Here is a 16136-nt window from a genome sequence, read left to right on the forward strand (position 1 = left end):
AGTTACTATGCCCGGTCAGTGCTGGGCTTTTCAGCTAGTATTATTTATTCACCAAATGCTAGGCCAAAATGCAGAACCAGTGTGTGAAAAATGAAGCACATTCCATGATGTCATAGCTTGCACCACCTTGAAGTAATCATTTTCTGTACGGCGATCAGTTCCTCACATCGTGCCGGAGGGATTTTCGCTGGCTGTTTACATCGTTGCTTAAGTTCTTTGGGGTTTGTGGGAATTGGGTTATGCATAGCTCTGTGAAAGGTGTTGTCTCAAATTTGGAAGTTATCTGCTAACATTCCAACCCCACTAATCCTGAGGTCTGGGACATGGGAATGGAATGTGAGCTATCATGCTGTGTGCTCAGGATTATTGCTTTGTTGCATGACCAAGCTTTGGCCAAGTGTTTGCTTTATTACAGATTGCCTCTCACTTGACTCTAGAACACTTTGGTATACAGGGGAGTTCATGGTTGACTGAATGACTGAAAGGTGCCTAGGTCTTGTGGCTGCAAACCTAGCCCAAGTCGTTATGCTTCCACCACCATGATGGACATTTGGCATGAGATAAGTGTTGCTGTGCGGTTTTGGATTTTGATCAAGCATGTAGCAGGGTACTGTGACAAAAATCTCCATGTTACCGGTATCTGTCCAAAAGGACATTGTTCCCTAAATCTTGGGGTTTGTTTATTTGCAGCTTTGCAAACTTTAGCTGAGCTGCCATGTTTTTTATAGACACAAGAGGCTTTCTCCTGGCAACCCTTCCAAACAAACCATACTTCTTCAGTTTTTTCTTCATTTTACGATCATAAACTTGAACATTTAACATACCAAAGCCTTTAGGGTCTGAGCTGTTTCTCTTGAGTATTTTTCAGTTTATCTGAGAATTCTTTAGTTTCTTGAATTTTTTCCACTTGTGAATAATCTTTCTCACTGTAGACTATGGACTCCAATTTTTTGGGAAATCGCTTATAATCCTTCCCTGATTGATATGCTGCAACCATTGCATTTCTCTAAGGTTTTTCCTACATTGAGTTTGCAAGCATCTGAATGCTCCTGACCGGCAGACTATCAAAAACTTCTCCTTTTTTTTTTTTTTTTTTTTCAAATACATTTTATTGAATTTTTATAAATTATAAGGAAGACAGGGGTAACAAGAAACTAGGTAAACAAGGAAAGAAATAAAAAATAGAGAACTCCACATTGAACTTAGAGTTTATAACTTTCAAACCAGACTCCATATATATATAGCGCAAAAATCTACTAACTTACATGTAAATAGAGTTCCAAACTGCCCACTTTAGATGGTACTTATGTAAGACTTTTTTATTGAATGTAAAGCGTTCTTCTATCAGGCTATGTATACGCAAAGTGTCAAGAATAATTGGAAATGAGGGTATGTCTGTCTTTTTCCACCACATAGCGATTTGATTCTTAATTACAGTAAATATGTGTATCATTACGTATCTGATGGATGTATCCACCCCCTCCATGTCCAGGGATAAGATTACCATCTGGGGAGAGATCTCGATAGAGTTAGGTGACAGTAATTTAACATGTTTTCTGGTCTCTATCCTTAAATTTTGCAATTTGGGGCAACTCCAGAAGAGATGAAATAAATTCCCTGGAAAAGAACATCCTCTCCAACATAGGGAAGACATCCCATCACCTATATGGGCTAATCTAGTTGGTGTGAGATACCATCAAACTAGAACCTTATAGTAGGTTTCCTGCAGAGACATAAAGACCATAGCCCTGCAGGTGTGTTCTATGGCAAATTCCCATTGCTCTGGATTAAAATTGTTTCTTAAATCCTTCTCCCATCTTTCCGTATATACCGTATTTTCCGCTTTGTAAGACGCACTTTTTTCCCCCCAAACTTGGGCCTGCGGCCTGCAGTATCACCCCACTCCTGCCTCCTCCAGCAGCGACCCTGGGACCCCACTTCACCGCAGCCACCACCCCCGGTAAGCAATAAGACACCTGGATTATAAGAGGCACCACCATTTTATTAAAAAAAACTTTTTTTCCTATTTTTCTCCTCAAAATTTGTGGTGCGTCTTATAATCCGGAGCGTCTTATAAAGCGAAAAATACGGTACATGTTTCATAAAAAAAGTGAGGTCTCCATTGAATCGATTGTATATGTTTTTGAGAGTCCAATTCAATTTAGAATTACTATTGTTGACTAGTGAGGCCACAATCTCTAGATTTAGAGATCTTCTACGTATGAGAAGTAGAAGATTATCTTTCAAGATCTGATACGAAAGAAGCTCCCCAAATGGCATATGATAATTCTCCCTGATCTCGGAAAAAGAAGATACCCTACTTCCATCCCAAACATCTCCTACTTTCCTGACCTTTAAGTCAAACCAAATTCTAGGTATAGATGACTGAAACATTACATCCAAGAGTTTAAGGGGACAATTTTTTAGAGAGCTAATTCTATTCTCTTTCCTTTTTAATTTAACAAATTTCAACCAGGCATCTAAAATGGCATGTAAAATCGGATTAGAGTGGCATCTGGTTATAGGCTCTAAAATATGGCTAGAGAATATGCTTTGTAAAGGTTTATAATTACTACTTGCTAATTCAAGATCCATCCAGGCAGGTTGCTCTCCAGATTTGAACCACTGCTGACTATTCTTAACCAAGGTCGCCTGATAATAGGCCCCGATATTAGGTAGTGCCAAACCACCGTGTTTCTTACTTCTGAAAAGAATAGAATGTGCTACCCTTGATTTTTTTATTGCCCCAAACAAATATTTTAATTAATTCTTGTAATTTATTTATGAGTTTTAAATTAACTTTAAGAGGGATAGAACGAAAAAAAAATATAAAGAATCTTAGGCAATATGATAGATTTTACTACTAGTATACGTCCCATAAGAGTAAGGCTCAAATGTTCAAAATGTTTAAAGTCTTTGGAAAGGGTATTTATTAAGCCTTCAATGTTGTTAGGCATAATTTCTGCGGGATTTTTTGTGATATTTATACCTAAGTATGTCAAAGCTTGAGTTTCCAACTGAAAGTCAGTCAAAGCTAGTACTTCTGTAATTTCTTCATGTGGAACATTAAATTACATTATTTTAGATTTCCCCCTATTAATTTTAAAACCAGATACTCTGGAAAATTGTTCTAGTATTTCCATTAAAGTTTCGACTGATTTAATTGGGTTAGTTAAGGATAAAAAGAGATCATCCACAAAGAGGCTTAGTTTATGGGTATGATTTTTAGTATTGTATCCAGTTATTGAAGGATTTGCCCTAATTGTTTCTGCTAGCGGCTCTATTGCTATTGCGAATAATAAGGGAGAGAGAGGTCACCCTTGTCTAGTCCCATTTGTTATGTTAAAGGATTTAGACAGGTAATTATTTACATAAATTCTGGCGTTTGGGTTAGAATAAAGGGAGAATATTTTAGAAACAAAGTGGTCATCTAATCCAAATTTGGTCATGACATTTTGGAGATATAGCCAATTGATTCTGTCAAACGCCTTTTCGGCATCAAGGGCTAAAAATAGGGATGGGAAACTAGATTTCTTAATTAAGTTGAGTAGATTAATGGCTCTTCTCATGCCATCTGCTGCTTGCCTACCCACAATAAAACCCATTTGATCTTCATTGATTAACTTAGGTAAGACACTCTTAAGCCTTTCAGCTAGTATTTTGGAGAATATTTTAATATCCCCATTAATTAGGGATATGGGCCTAAAATCTTTTACATTTACTAATTCCCCTTTTTCTTTTGGTAATAAAATTATTGTGGCTTCCAACATGCTTTTTGGAAAGGAACCAGTAATTGCTACTTGATCATAAAGAACCTTTAAATAGGGAGTAAGTGTTTTAGCAAATAACTGATAATATTCATTAGCAAACCCATCTGGGCCTGGTGATTTCAATGTTTCGAGATTTAGGATTGTTTTATCAATTTCCTCTATGGTAATGGATTTGTTCAGTGTGTCTAGATCCGATTCATGTATACGGGGAAGTTTTAAACCAGCCAAAAACATGTTTATGTCAGTTTGGTCAGGGGAAGGGTACCCAGGTTCTTGATCTAAGTTTTATAACTTTTGAAAAAAGTTTGTAAAAACATCAGTAATATCTTGCAGATGTATCTGCAATTGTCCTGCTGTGTTTCGGATCTTGTTAATCCTTCTAGTGATCCTATCCCTTTGCATTTTTCTCATCATATAACGTGTGGGTTTATTTGTGGAGGTATAGTAAGTGGCTTTGGAAGCTCTTATTGCTGCGTCATAGTCTGAGATAAGTAATGCTTTTAGTTGCTGTCTTAAGTCTAATATTTCCATATGGGTAGTATGTAATGGGCTTGCTAGGCTGTTTTGTTGGTCTTCTTTTAATTTAATTTGTGATTGTAGACTTGAGATTTTTTTTCCCTCTTCTCCCTCCTATTTCTAGCCGATAATTGCATGATGCACCCTCTAATTACAGCTTTGTGGGCTTGCCATAAAACGAATGGATCAATTTGTTCTGTGGCATTATCTGTAAAATAGTTAATCAGTGCCTTATCTATAGTTTCCCTATATTTGTGTGTTTTAAGCAATGAAATATTGGTCCTCCACAAGAAGGTATTAGTTGTTGGAGGGCCTATGACAAATTCTGCCCTTATTGGTGAATGGTGTGAAAAAGTTTTATTTAGAATTTCAATTTTCTTGAATTTAGATAGAGAGATGACATTAGTGAGGAAAAGATCAATTCTCAAAGAAGATTGGTGATTTTCGGAGAAATGGGTATACTCCCTCGAGGATGTATTAAGGCAACGGAAAACATCGTGTAATTCATTGCTGGAGAGCCAATTGCCTAAGGATGGGCATGATTTATGTGCCTGAGATGATGCGTCCAGGTCGTTATTGGGCACCAAATTAAAGTCTCCCACCAACATCAGCTCTCCCCTCCTGACCTTTTCAATTTTCATGATTAACTTATTAAAGAAGGGCAGTTGTTTACTATTTGGGGCATATATATTAACTATAGTAAATGTACTACCGTTGAGATCGCATACCAGAATGTGAAATCTTCCCTCTGGATCTACCTCTTCCGAATGCAATTTGAAAGATATTTTATTGCTAATAATAGTTATTACTCCCGCTTTCTTGGTTAGTTTCAAAGCCTTAAATATATTAGAATAGTTTTTGTTTTGGAAGAACGGGTGGTTATATCTAGCTAGTCTTACTTCTTGTAAGCAGATTACATCTGCCTGATAATTTTTGACTTCTCTCCATGTCACATGTCTTTTAAATGGACTATTAAGTCCTCTCACATTGTAAGAAAGAATTTTAATGTCCAATTAATATGGAACCCCTTGGAGTCTGGTGACTTAGAACGACAAAAAAAAGAAATAAAAAGAAAATAGCAAGGTTTAAGCACTAAGTATTGGAGAAATTGGGACAACTAAACAGAGAACTCCTGGAGGGAGCCACCTATTGTGGCTATCTCCTTAAAGCGGGGAAAAAAAGGTGACCAGGTTCCCGCAAGAACAACCACTATGTAAACAATAATAGCATAAACATCATTAACTTGAATGTGATAATCTCTCCAGAGTAAAGACCTTAAGGAATTTTGAAGAAGCAAATCAACCTTTATCCTTAAGATCTTTTTGGAGATATGCTAGAAAGTCCCGACCTTCGTCTGGGTTAATCAGGGAAATATTCCTACCCTTGTGCCAAACTATGACCCTGGTGGGAAATCCCCATCTATATGTGAGTCCTAAGTCTCTCAGTTTGGTAGTCGTCTCCCTAAAAGCTCTTCTGGCATCCATAGTATTTTTTGAGAAGTCTGAGAATACTATTATGTGTTCATATGGGACTGGGAAAGTATGTTTATCTCTTAAAAATTTTAAGATTTTTTTCTTTAGTCTCAAAAAATAGTAACCTCAAAATGATGTCTCTGGGTTTGTCTGGAGGTATGCCTTTTGGTCTTGGTAACCTATGAATTCTGTCAATTGTCAGGTGGATATCTGACAGTGAGGGAATCGCCTTTTTAAACAGAGTTTTGGCGTAGTTAGAAAGGTCGTCTGGTATGCCCCTAAGTTTAATATTATTTCGACGACACCTGTCTTCCAGATCCGTCGTTTTGGACTGGAGAGATTTAACTTCCTCTCCCAGATCCAGATTTTGTTGGACTAATGTCTCAATTTTATTTTCCAGCTTAGTAATTTTGGTCTCATTGACCTCAAACCTATGCGTAAATTTGTCGCTAACCTCTTGTATGAGGTTTCTTTGAACCTCAAAGCCCAGAGTAATGGAGTCTTTTAATGCCTTATAGAAGTTGGCTAGGATCCAGGGCTGTGGAGTCGGTAAGCCAAACCTGCGACTCCGACTCCGACTCCTCAATTTCCCTTACACCGACTCCGACTCCAACTCCGACTCCACGACTCCGACTCCGACTCCCACACATATTGCTTATATTTAAGTGAAAAATTTATTGTAGTACAATGTGAACCTCAGACATTTAATCATTTTTATGATCCAATAATCAAGATGTTTAGATAGAACAGAATATATATTGGTGTACTACCCGATTTTCATTCTTTTTGGTACAGATACGATATGGATAGACAGATATGGATAAATGGATATATAGATAGAGCAGATTTCTAATCTGCTTTTGCTATTGAAAACATTATCTATGAGCTCAAAAACCTTTCAGGTGATGCAGTTTTTTAAAAAGATGATCAGCTTTTGCAGCTGAAAAACGTATCCTCAAAAAACACAGGAAAAACGTTGTGTGTGAATGTAGCCTTAGATCAGGAATATAACAGCCATTTATAGGACATTTCATAACTTTCCCAAACTCCTATGAAAAAATATTCAGCACATCCTGCATTGAATTACTGTACCCAATTTATTATATATTTTAGGAGTCGGAGTCGGTCCATTTTATACCGACTCCAACTCCGACTCCACCAAAATGAGCACCGACTCCGACTCCACGACTCCGACTCCGACTCCACAGCCCTGCTAGGATCCCTTCAGATACTTGTCTCTCTGAATCAAAAAATGTTTCGTAGTTAATTGTGTCTATTGAGGGACCCTCCAGAAGTGAGGCTACCAAGCGCCCTTTTTTTTGTAGGGGTTTATTAGGACTCCCATTAAGAGACAGTTCCTCTGAAGTGCTATCCGAATCTAAGACAGAAATTCCGCTGCCTTTGTCCCCCTTCCCCAGGTTCTTACATTTGTGAGACTGAGAAAGATCCATATTATCTTCGCGTGTAGTAATGGGTTCAACATGTTGAACGTCATTTTTAGTTTTCACATTAGGCTTCAGAGACTTGCTAAGCTCAGGGAGTAAGTCTCTTTGTACTTTTTTCTCTTGTGTCAATTTGCCATGACAAGTGTTTGTGTCTTTTAGTGAGGATTTATATCTGTGTTCAGACCTCTCAAGAGGAGATCTGGATTTGTGGGGACTTACTGGATCAGAGGAATTTCTGTTCTGTCTCGTTTTTGTGGTACCCCATTTGTTTTGGGTACTATTTGATTGCCCTTTATATCTCAGGTTACCAGATGCCATTCTGTCTGACTAAATTAGGTAAGCTAATTAGTGCGTAGTATGACAGAAGGATTACCAGTTATGTGTAAACAAGTTTCTATGTAGTTGTAGGTAATAAGTGATGTCTTAGATCTCTATACGTCAAGTTATGCTATATTATCAGGATTACAGTATCTTGCAATCCGCTGATAGCGTTCACCTCAGAAAAAAAGAGAAATTTTTAACTTTTGAAGCTATAGATATGACCCTGTAACCAGTTTGCTTAGTGCTGATCTGGTATATATTAGTATTTATATGCTATAACTGAAAACTTAATATTATATATAATGAAGTCACTGTGCAGGTTTAAACGATAGGCGAAATAGAGTGGTAGTGTCTCTAAGTAGCGAGTTTTGTAAAAGATTCGTTGACAAGACTTCTTGGGTGGTAAATATCTAATGACCTGAAGTTGTCACCCAAAAATTAGCTTCCAGGTCACAAATGCCACTATGTGGTAAAATTAATGAGTATCGAATAATGTTCAGTCTTTAGTAGTGTGAGTAAGCAAGGTCACCACTATGCAGAGTTAATTTATCCAGAGGATCGAATGTTGCCTGAATCGGTATATAAGATTCCCAATAGACAAAATCCCCCACTCTAGGCTCCTGCTACTAAGTCCATATGAGTATTTATGCGGAGATCAGAATAATGTACTGTCTCTTGTTATGAAAAATTCCACATATACTGTATCCTTTAAAAATTATAGGACCAGGGCAATTCTTATTTATATATAAACCTGTATGGTAGATCTTCCTGGGGGAAGAAAAAAAAAAAAAGTGTGCCCGATAAATATATGTTAAAGCCCTCAAGTATCCCCAATACCCGCAGTAATGAAGGCAATCAACCTCCCCTCAAAATGGCCACCAATATTGAGACTGATCCCCTGCAGCACAGAGGATTTAAGCTCTCTTGCTTTTGCAGCCCTAACAGGGCTATTGTTTTTGGTTAGAGTAGCTTCTTTTGCTGAGTCTTCTGTTCCAGAGATAGCTTCTATACACCGACGTTCTTCTTTCTTCTTCTAAGACGTCTCCCGGTCTTCAGCTCTTTCAGCCACTCTTTCTTCCCAACCGGTTTCTCTTCAGGAGTAATGGACTCCCCTTTGTCTTCAGCGGCTCGCCTGTAACGCCGCTCTTATCTTCGCCTGTCACGTCTTGTCCTCACCGTTAGCCGCGCCTCTTCCTCCGCCTCCGTCCTAGGCTGTCCCTCTGGCTGCAGCGTCAATGGTTATTTCCCGCCCTCTGCTTGTCGGGCTGATCTCCCTTTCTTCAGCGCGCTGTAATGGCGCCGCCTCACAGCTGCTTCCCGCGCTTTTTTTTTTCTTCTCAGCGCTGAGGTACAGCCTTGTCTCAACCGGCGGGCGTCGCAGGCTTTGGACTCACCGCGGCCACGGTATACAGCTTCTGCTGCGGCTACAGTTCAAACCGGTTCCCGCTCTTTGACGGTGACGTCACCGCTTAGTGAAGGGACTCCCGGACTCTTGCCGCATTTGAATCAGCTGCTCCCGCCATTTTTACAGCTTCAGTCACCGCTTCTCACAGGCTAGGCAGGCTTGGACGCAGAGGTTCCAAATCGTCAGAAGTGGATCTAAAGAAGGTCCTGGGACATTTGTAAGTGTTCTTATTGATAATTAATAAGAAATATCTTCTTTTTAATTGCGCTGGAGTCGCTTTTGTGGCTGTATATGCAGGAGCTCACCGCTCAGATGTCCGTCATCGTCCTGAGCACAGGCCACGCCCCGAAACTTCTCCTTTTATATAGGAGGTTACACTTGCTGATGAATAATTAATCAAGGGCATTTGAGTAGCAGTATCTGGCTTTTCTATGGATGAAGAAAGGGTGTACGTATTTTTTTCCACAGACTGCCTCAGCATTTTAGCCTAGTTTTATCTAATTAGATAATGACATGGTGTAATTTGTCATGTGTTGCTCATCTGCAGTTGTAGTGATTTCACATTAAGTTTCTCTGAGGACCAGATGTTTTTATTATGTCCTGACATATACAAACTAAAGAGCTGTAAGAAGGTGTACTCAGTCTGACTGCATAGCTGAGCCTGTGTGATACCACCGTGTGATACCACCTCTGAGATTGGCCTTCCTATTATGTTCTCAGGTCTTTAAGCCTATGGCAGATGCAGCGGCACAAATAGTGAAAGTGAATGGCTTCGGTGACAAAGTCAAAGTGATAAACAAGCATTCAACAGAGGTGACATTGGGACCAGGTAAGAGCAGAGCGTCTTTGTAGCATGTTCTGTTGTTGAGGTTTCGGGAGTTTTGTTGTAGGCTGACTAATATTAATAGAAAAAAGGAAAAAAACAGTTCACCCCTCAATGTAGCTCCATCTGCACAGAAGCCCGCGATCCACGCCACCGCACAGCGTAAGTTAGATACAGGGATGGAAAATGTTGGTCCGCAGTTCAAGGAGACGTGGTAAAATCATAAAATCTTTATTCCGGAAGAGTTAAATATCAGTAGAAAAATGCAAAAATACAAAATACAGGAAAAAAAAACATCCTCTATGGTAGAGTAGTATGGGGTACATAGAAAATTGAGAATACCATACACGTTTCAAACACAAGTGCGTTCTTAGACTTGGTTAAAACACAATACTTCAGAGAAAGGAGGAACATTATAGGATGCATGTCATTACTCTGAACCAAATGCAGGCGAGTAAGTGAAAAAGGAAAGTTTGGAAAAACTCACTGCCATAAAGAAAACGCATAATAAGCAGATTAGAAGATAAAAAAATAGGGATAAATAAGAACAACGATCATTTTGGACTTTACAGTTTGTCAAGTGACATGCATGTGGATAAGGGCTGAGCCAGACTGAACCAAAGTAATGAAAACACACCCTTGGGAGACCACATCAATATAATCGCCCAGTTCATGTGAAGGGCAGGCCATACCTTTATATGCACATGGTGCAAACAGACAGAAAAAAGCAAAAGCTGTGACCTGAGATATAAACTGGTGTGTATGCCGCGTGTAAGCGCATGTTCACACTTGGCCAAAAAAATATGCATAATATGTAGTTTGTAATTCTAGACCTGAGACAGTCCACTGATCACCGCGCCGGCTTTATCTTAAACACGGGTTGTTGTTGAGCGGTTTGGCTCCATGCATTAGTATTAATAAGTTGCAGAGAGGAAAGTGTTTTTTTTTTATGCATGAAATGCTGACAACAATGAGCTTGTGTGGGAATGATTCAGCACCGAGCTCCCAACAAACAAGCATTGTCCTCCAGGAGAGGATGAGTGGTTTCTGATCATGATCCAATCATGTGGTGGGTGTTTTACACAAAAATGCTCTCCCCTTCAAGAAAAGAAGCCAGATACCCCAGGTCATGCGCAGCAACTCTGCACTGCAGGATTGTCAAGTTTAGGGGGATTTTGACCAGGGCTGTGGAGTCAGAATAAAATGGACAGACTCGTAAAATATATAATAAATTGGGTACACTAGTACAATGCAGGATGTGCTGTAAATGTTTTCGTAAGAATTCAGGAAAGTTATGAAATGTCCTATAAATGTTTGTTCTGTTCCTGGTCTAAGGATCTCCGCTTTTATTTGAGATGAATCTGTGCTGCACATTATGACCCATTTTCTTTGTATTTTGGGCAAAATATCCAAGAAGTATCATTTCTCCTTGCGGAGAATGACATGCTAAGCATGTCGAGATGAGGAGACTTAGGCTGCGGATTCACCTGCAGATTTTTCCGTGCGGATCCGCAGGTAAAACCGCAGGTAAAGTGACCTGCGGTTTATCTGTGGATTTGCCTGCGGTTTTCCTCTGCGGTTTGACACCTGGACAATGGAGTTGGTGTCAAGCTACAGCGAAATCCGCAGAAAGAATTGACATGCTGCGGATTTAAAACCGCACTGAAAAATCTGCAGTATGTGCACTGTGGATTTGAAATCCTAATGAATAACGTAGTACTGTACATTGTCTGCGGAACTGCTGCGGATCCGCAGGGCCAAATCCGCTGCTGATCCGCAGCAGAATCCGCAGCGTGTACACAGACCCTTAAAGCCGCAATGCTCCTATGGGAAATATGCTAATTATGCAAATTGTCTCTTCAGAGAGGAAGAGGACTAGAACTCTAGTGCCACCTATTGGAAGTAGCAATCCTAAAAGTCAATGTCGACCCTTTAACGAATCATGTAACAAGGCTCGTTAAAGGGTCGACATTGACTTTTAGGATTGCTACTTCCAATAGGTGGCACTAGAGTTCTAGTCCTCTTCCTCTCTGCTCTCTGAAGAAACAATTTGCATAATTAGCATATTTTGGGCAAAAAAAAATATTTTCATTTTTTACATTTTAAAAATTATGAAAAGTAAAATGGGCCTATGCAAAAGTTTTGGCACCCTACACGATTAGTACCTAGTAGCACTCCATTTTGCAAGTATCACAGCTTGTAGTAAATGCTTTTTGTAGCCAGCCAAGAGTCTTTCAGTTCTTGTTTGAGGGATTTTCAACTCTTCTTCCATGGAAAATTCTTCCAGTTCTGTGAGATTCCTGGGTTGTCTTGCATGCACTGATATTTTGAGGTCTAGCCACAGATTTTCAATGATGTCGAGATCACAGGACTGTGAGACCCATAGTAAAACCTTCACCATGCACCTTTTGATGTAGTCTATTGTGCATTCTGACGTGTGTTTAGGATCATTATCCATTTGTAGAAGCCATCCTCGTTTCAACTTCTGCTTTTATACAGATGGTGTTATGTTTGCATCAAGAATTTGTTGATGTTCATTGAATCCATTCTTCCCTCTACCCAGGAAATGTTTCCACTGCCATTAGCTGCAACACAACCCCAAATTATGAATGATCCAACCACATGCTTCATGGTTGATATGAAGATCTGAGATTGTGGGTTGTAATCACCTAGGCAGGTTAACGATGCAGCTAGCTTTATTTCTTCCATCCACGGTTATACAGCAAATCCAAGTTGATGGCCAAAATACAGTGTCCTTGTTCCACAAGTTCCCAATCTGAGATCGGTAGTTTTACTGCCCCCATAGCAGGCGATACCCACGGTCTTACAACTTTTGGTTGGCCCTCAGCTTTTGGTATCTCCAGCCGATATAGTTTGCATTCACAGCCCATGTTCCTCCAGACGATGGATATCACGACCGTAGCTCATGGATACCCCTCCAGCCAACAACAATATTTCCTCGTCAGTCCTCCATACCCCAAGCCGCATCCCAGAATTGAGCCTGACCCTCGGGAAACGCTGCGCTCCCAAAGCTAACTGTGCATTGGTGGAGCTGTCTCACTCAGGCTGAGTCCTATCACCTGGGACTGCATGTGAGACCCCCCTGTGGTTATGGCTCCTCTGGGTCTACTATCCCTATCGTCAAAGTAGGCCTATGAACAATGGCTTCAGACCTGGAGATACAGATGAGATTAATAGAATTATTGATTTACATTTACCTTTAGCAATCTCCTGTCTGGCTTGGATATTAATAAGATCCAACCAGCATATCCTCCTCTACTTGCAGTCGGTCAATGGAAACATTGATTTCTGAGGCTGAACTGATGAGCAAGCTAATCAGTAATTAAACACCGCAATAAAATCTCTAATAAAGCACAACAATATCAACACAACCAATGCTCTGTGCTGGAAAAGTCTGCATCCTGTAGAGCTGTGGACTCCGCTCTACAGCTATTGGTCCAATAGTCTTTAGTCTGTGTCCAGTTCCTCACAGTTGGCAAGATGTTCTTTTCCTGAAATTCTGTGTTCCTTCTTCTCTACACATACCTTTGATCATTGTGACTAAAGAGTTTAATTTTAACCTCATCGCTCTACATGACTAGTTTCCAAAATGCATAAGGCTTGTTTAGATGTTCTTTTGCATACTTCTGACACTGAATTTTATGGTGAGGACACAGGAGAGATTATCCTTTGATGACGCTTCCATGAAGGCCATATCTGTGCAGGCGTCTCTGAACAGTAGAACAATGTACCATAACTCCAGAATCTGTTAAATCTTTCTGAAGATCTGTTGCAGTCAAGCTAGGATCCTGATTTGCTCACACTGAAATTTTGCTTGGTCTTCCAGACCGTCTCTTGACCTCCACTGTTTCTGTTAACTGTCATTTCTTAATTATATTTCTAACTGGGGAAAGGACAACTTGAAAATGCTTTGCTATCTTCTTATAGCCGCCTTCTGCTTTGTGAGCAGTGCTAGGCAGCTGCTTGGAAGTATCCATGGCTGCTGTTTTTTTGCACAAGGTTAGAGGTTTTATAAAGCTTGCTTTTCCTAATGATTATAGTGAACAAGCCATAACCCTAAGAGGCTTATTAATGTCTGAAACCTTGGTGAAAGCTATCTGAGCACACAAATCTCTAAGGGTGCCCAAACGTTTGCTTCGGCCCATTTTCCTTTTTTAATGTTTAAACTAAAAAATATATATAGTCATTTTTTTGCCTAAAATGCACAGGAGATGAGTCATCTTTAAAGGTGCAGCTGAAATGAGGAAATCGGTAAACCAAGGGAAGAGTCCTGAGGAGATAATTTGCATATTTCCAGTGCCTTCTGGGATAAGTGAAGAGTCTCCGCGAGCTCAACGATCACTGGATTTTGGCCGTTGCAGCTGAAAAGAGGAAATCGGTAAACCGCGCGCCGACTTTGACTCATTTTGTCATTGCTTTGAAATCTCTTAATAATAACAATATGGAATAGGCCAGGAGCCATTTGGTGAGCTGCATTTCTTGCTACATGTTCACAGACTTACCAGTGGAAAAGCCAAACTTCACATGTCACAAATGCAAGCTTGTGTCCCTGTTGGAGGAAAAGTTGCAAAATCTCGAAGACAGGTTAGCTACATTGAAAATCATTAAGGAAGGTGAAGAGTTCTTAGACAGAGCAGAATTATCTCTTCATGTTACAGAAAGAGAAGAAATTCGAAGTGCACCTGAAGAAACAGAGGAATGGAAAAATGTGACCCAGAGAAGCAAGAGGATCGGGAGGCAATCAGCACCCATACTGCTCAGGAACCAGTACCAGGCTCTTACACAGGAGAACGATGAAGAAATACATCAGGATCAGACTTTGCCCACAAATAGCAACTTTGTACGCCCTCAGAGTCATCCTGGATGGAGAAAGAAAAATGTTGTGAAGAAGAAACGGAGAGTGGTGGTCATGGGGAAGTCCCTGTTGAGAGGAACAGAGGCCGCTATCTGCAGACCGGATATTACCTCAAGAGAAATGTGCTGTCTTCCAGGTGCAAAAATTAAAGATGTGTCTGACAGGATATCAGGACTCTTCAGACCTACTGATGACTACACATTCCTGTTAATACAGGTGGGGACAAATGACACAGCAAGAAACGACCTGGAAACCATCTGCAGAGACTTTGAAAACTTATGTAAGAAAGTGAAAGAACTGGGAGCACAGGTGGTCTTCTCTTCCATCCTCCCAGTGGATGGCCATGGAACAAGGAGCTGGAGTAAGATTCTACATGTGAACAACTGGCTACGTCGATGGTGCCGTCAGCAAGGATTTGGATTTCTGGATCAAGGAGTGAATTACCTATGCAATGGACTACTTGCTAGAGATGGGGTGCACCTTACGAAGACTGGAAAACATGTATTTGGAAGTCTCCTTGCTACACTCATGAGGAGAGCTTTAAACTAGAACATTGCGGCAAGGGAAGCAAAAGGCCAGAAAAAGCCATACACCTGACGAATGCTATTGAGAACTCTGCTATTAGAAGTGGAAAGGAAGAACAAAGACAAAAGAATCTAAATAATAAAAATATTGGAGAAAGAGAAACCAATCACAAACTAAAATGTTTCTATACTAATGCACAAAGCATGGGCAACAAACAAGGAGAATTGGAACTACTAACGCAGGAAAAGAAATATGACGTCATTGGAATCACTGAAACTTGGTGGGACGATACACATGATTGGAATACAAGGCTAGAAGGATACAACTTATTTGCAAGAAACAGACTTGATAAATGAGGATGTGTCGCATTGTATGTTAGAAACACGTATATCTGCACAGAGATTGAAGCTTCAGAGACTGGGAGTTCTGTGGAAACTGTTTGGGTAAGAATACAAGGACAGAACAATGGAAAGGACACCATTGTAGGCATTTACTACAGGCCGCCTGTGCAAGCTGAAGATATGGAAGAACTCTTTATGCATCAAATGGCCGAGTTCTCCAAAAAATATGACATAGTTGTCATGGGAGATTTCAACTATCCAGACATTTGTTGGGAATCTCTCTCAGGCAAAGCTAACAGGTCAAGAAAATTCTTATCCTGTCTTGCTGACAACTTTATCTTCCAAAAGGTAAGGGAGAAAACAAGGGGAACTGCTACCTTGGCTCTAAGCCTTATAAACAGGGAGGAAATGGTTGAGGAGGTAAAAGTGACTGGGACCCTAGGAGGTAGCGACCATGCTATTTTAGAATTTTGGATAACTAGAGGAGGAAGACCTGTGAAGACTCAGACGTCAAGGTTAGATTTCAGAAAGGCAGATTTTAAAGGGGTTGTCCGGGGTTTTCACATAATCTCAGTAAATATCTGGGCAGCAGAATTATGACAATAAGTAATTTACTTTCTGTCACTAGTTTGCACGGTTTTC

At 40.1% G+C, this 16136-nt stretch overlaps 1 protein-coding gene across 4 annotated transcripts in view; it reads left to right on the forward strand.

Moving 5' to 3' along the window:
* The window catches only part of LOC141088006 (protein arginine N-methyltransferase 7-like), a 235930-nt gene that overhangs the window by 22563 nt on the left and 197231 nt on the right, over window positions 1-16136 (forward strand). For 3 of the 4 annotated variants that reach the window (XM_073573838.1, XM_073573840.1, XM_073573839.1), the window contains one exon: window positions 9650-9758. The exons of the other annotated variant lie outside the window; for it this stretch is intronic. In XM_073573838.1, the coding sequence (XP_073429939.1) occupies window positions 9650-9758 (109 nt within the window). The remainder of the gene's footprint in view (window positions 1-9649; window positions 9759-16136) is intronic. 4 annotated transcript variants of the gene reach the window in all.

This window comes from Dendrobates tinctorius, unplaced genomic scaffold (assembly GCF_039654945.1).
Source record: "Dendrobates tinctorius isolate UK_male_01 unplaced genomic scaffold, ASM3965494v1 ptg000037l, whole genome shotgun sequence".
NCBI classification, from domain to species: Eukaryota; Metazoa; Chordata; class Amphibia; order Anura; family Dendrobatidae; genus Dendrobates; species Dendrobates tinctorius.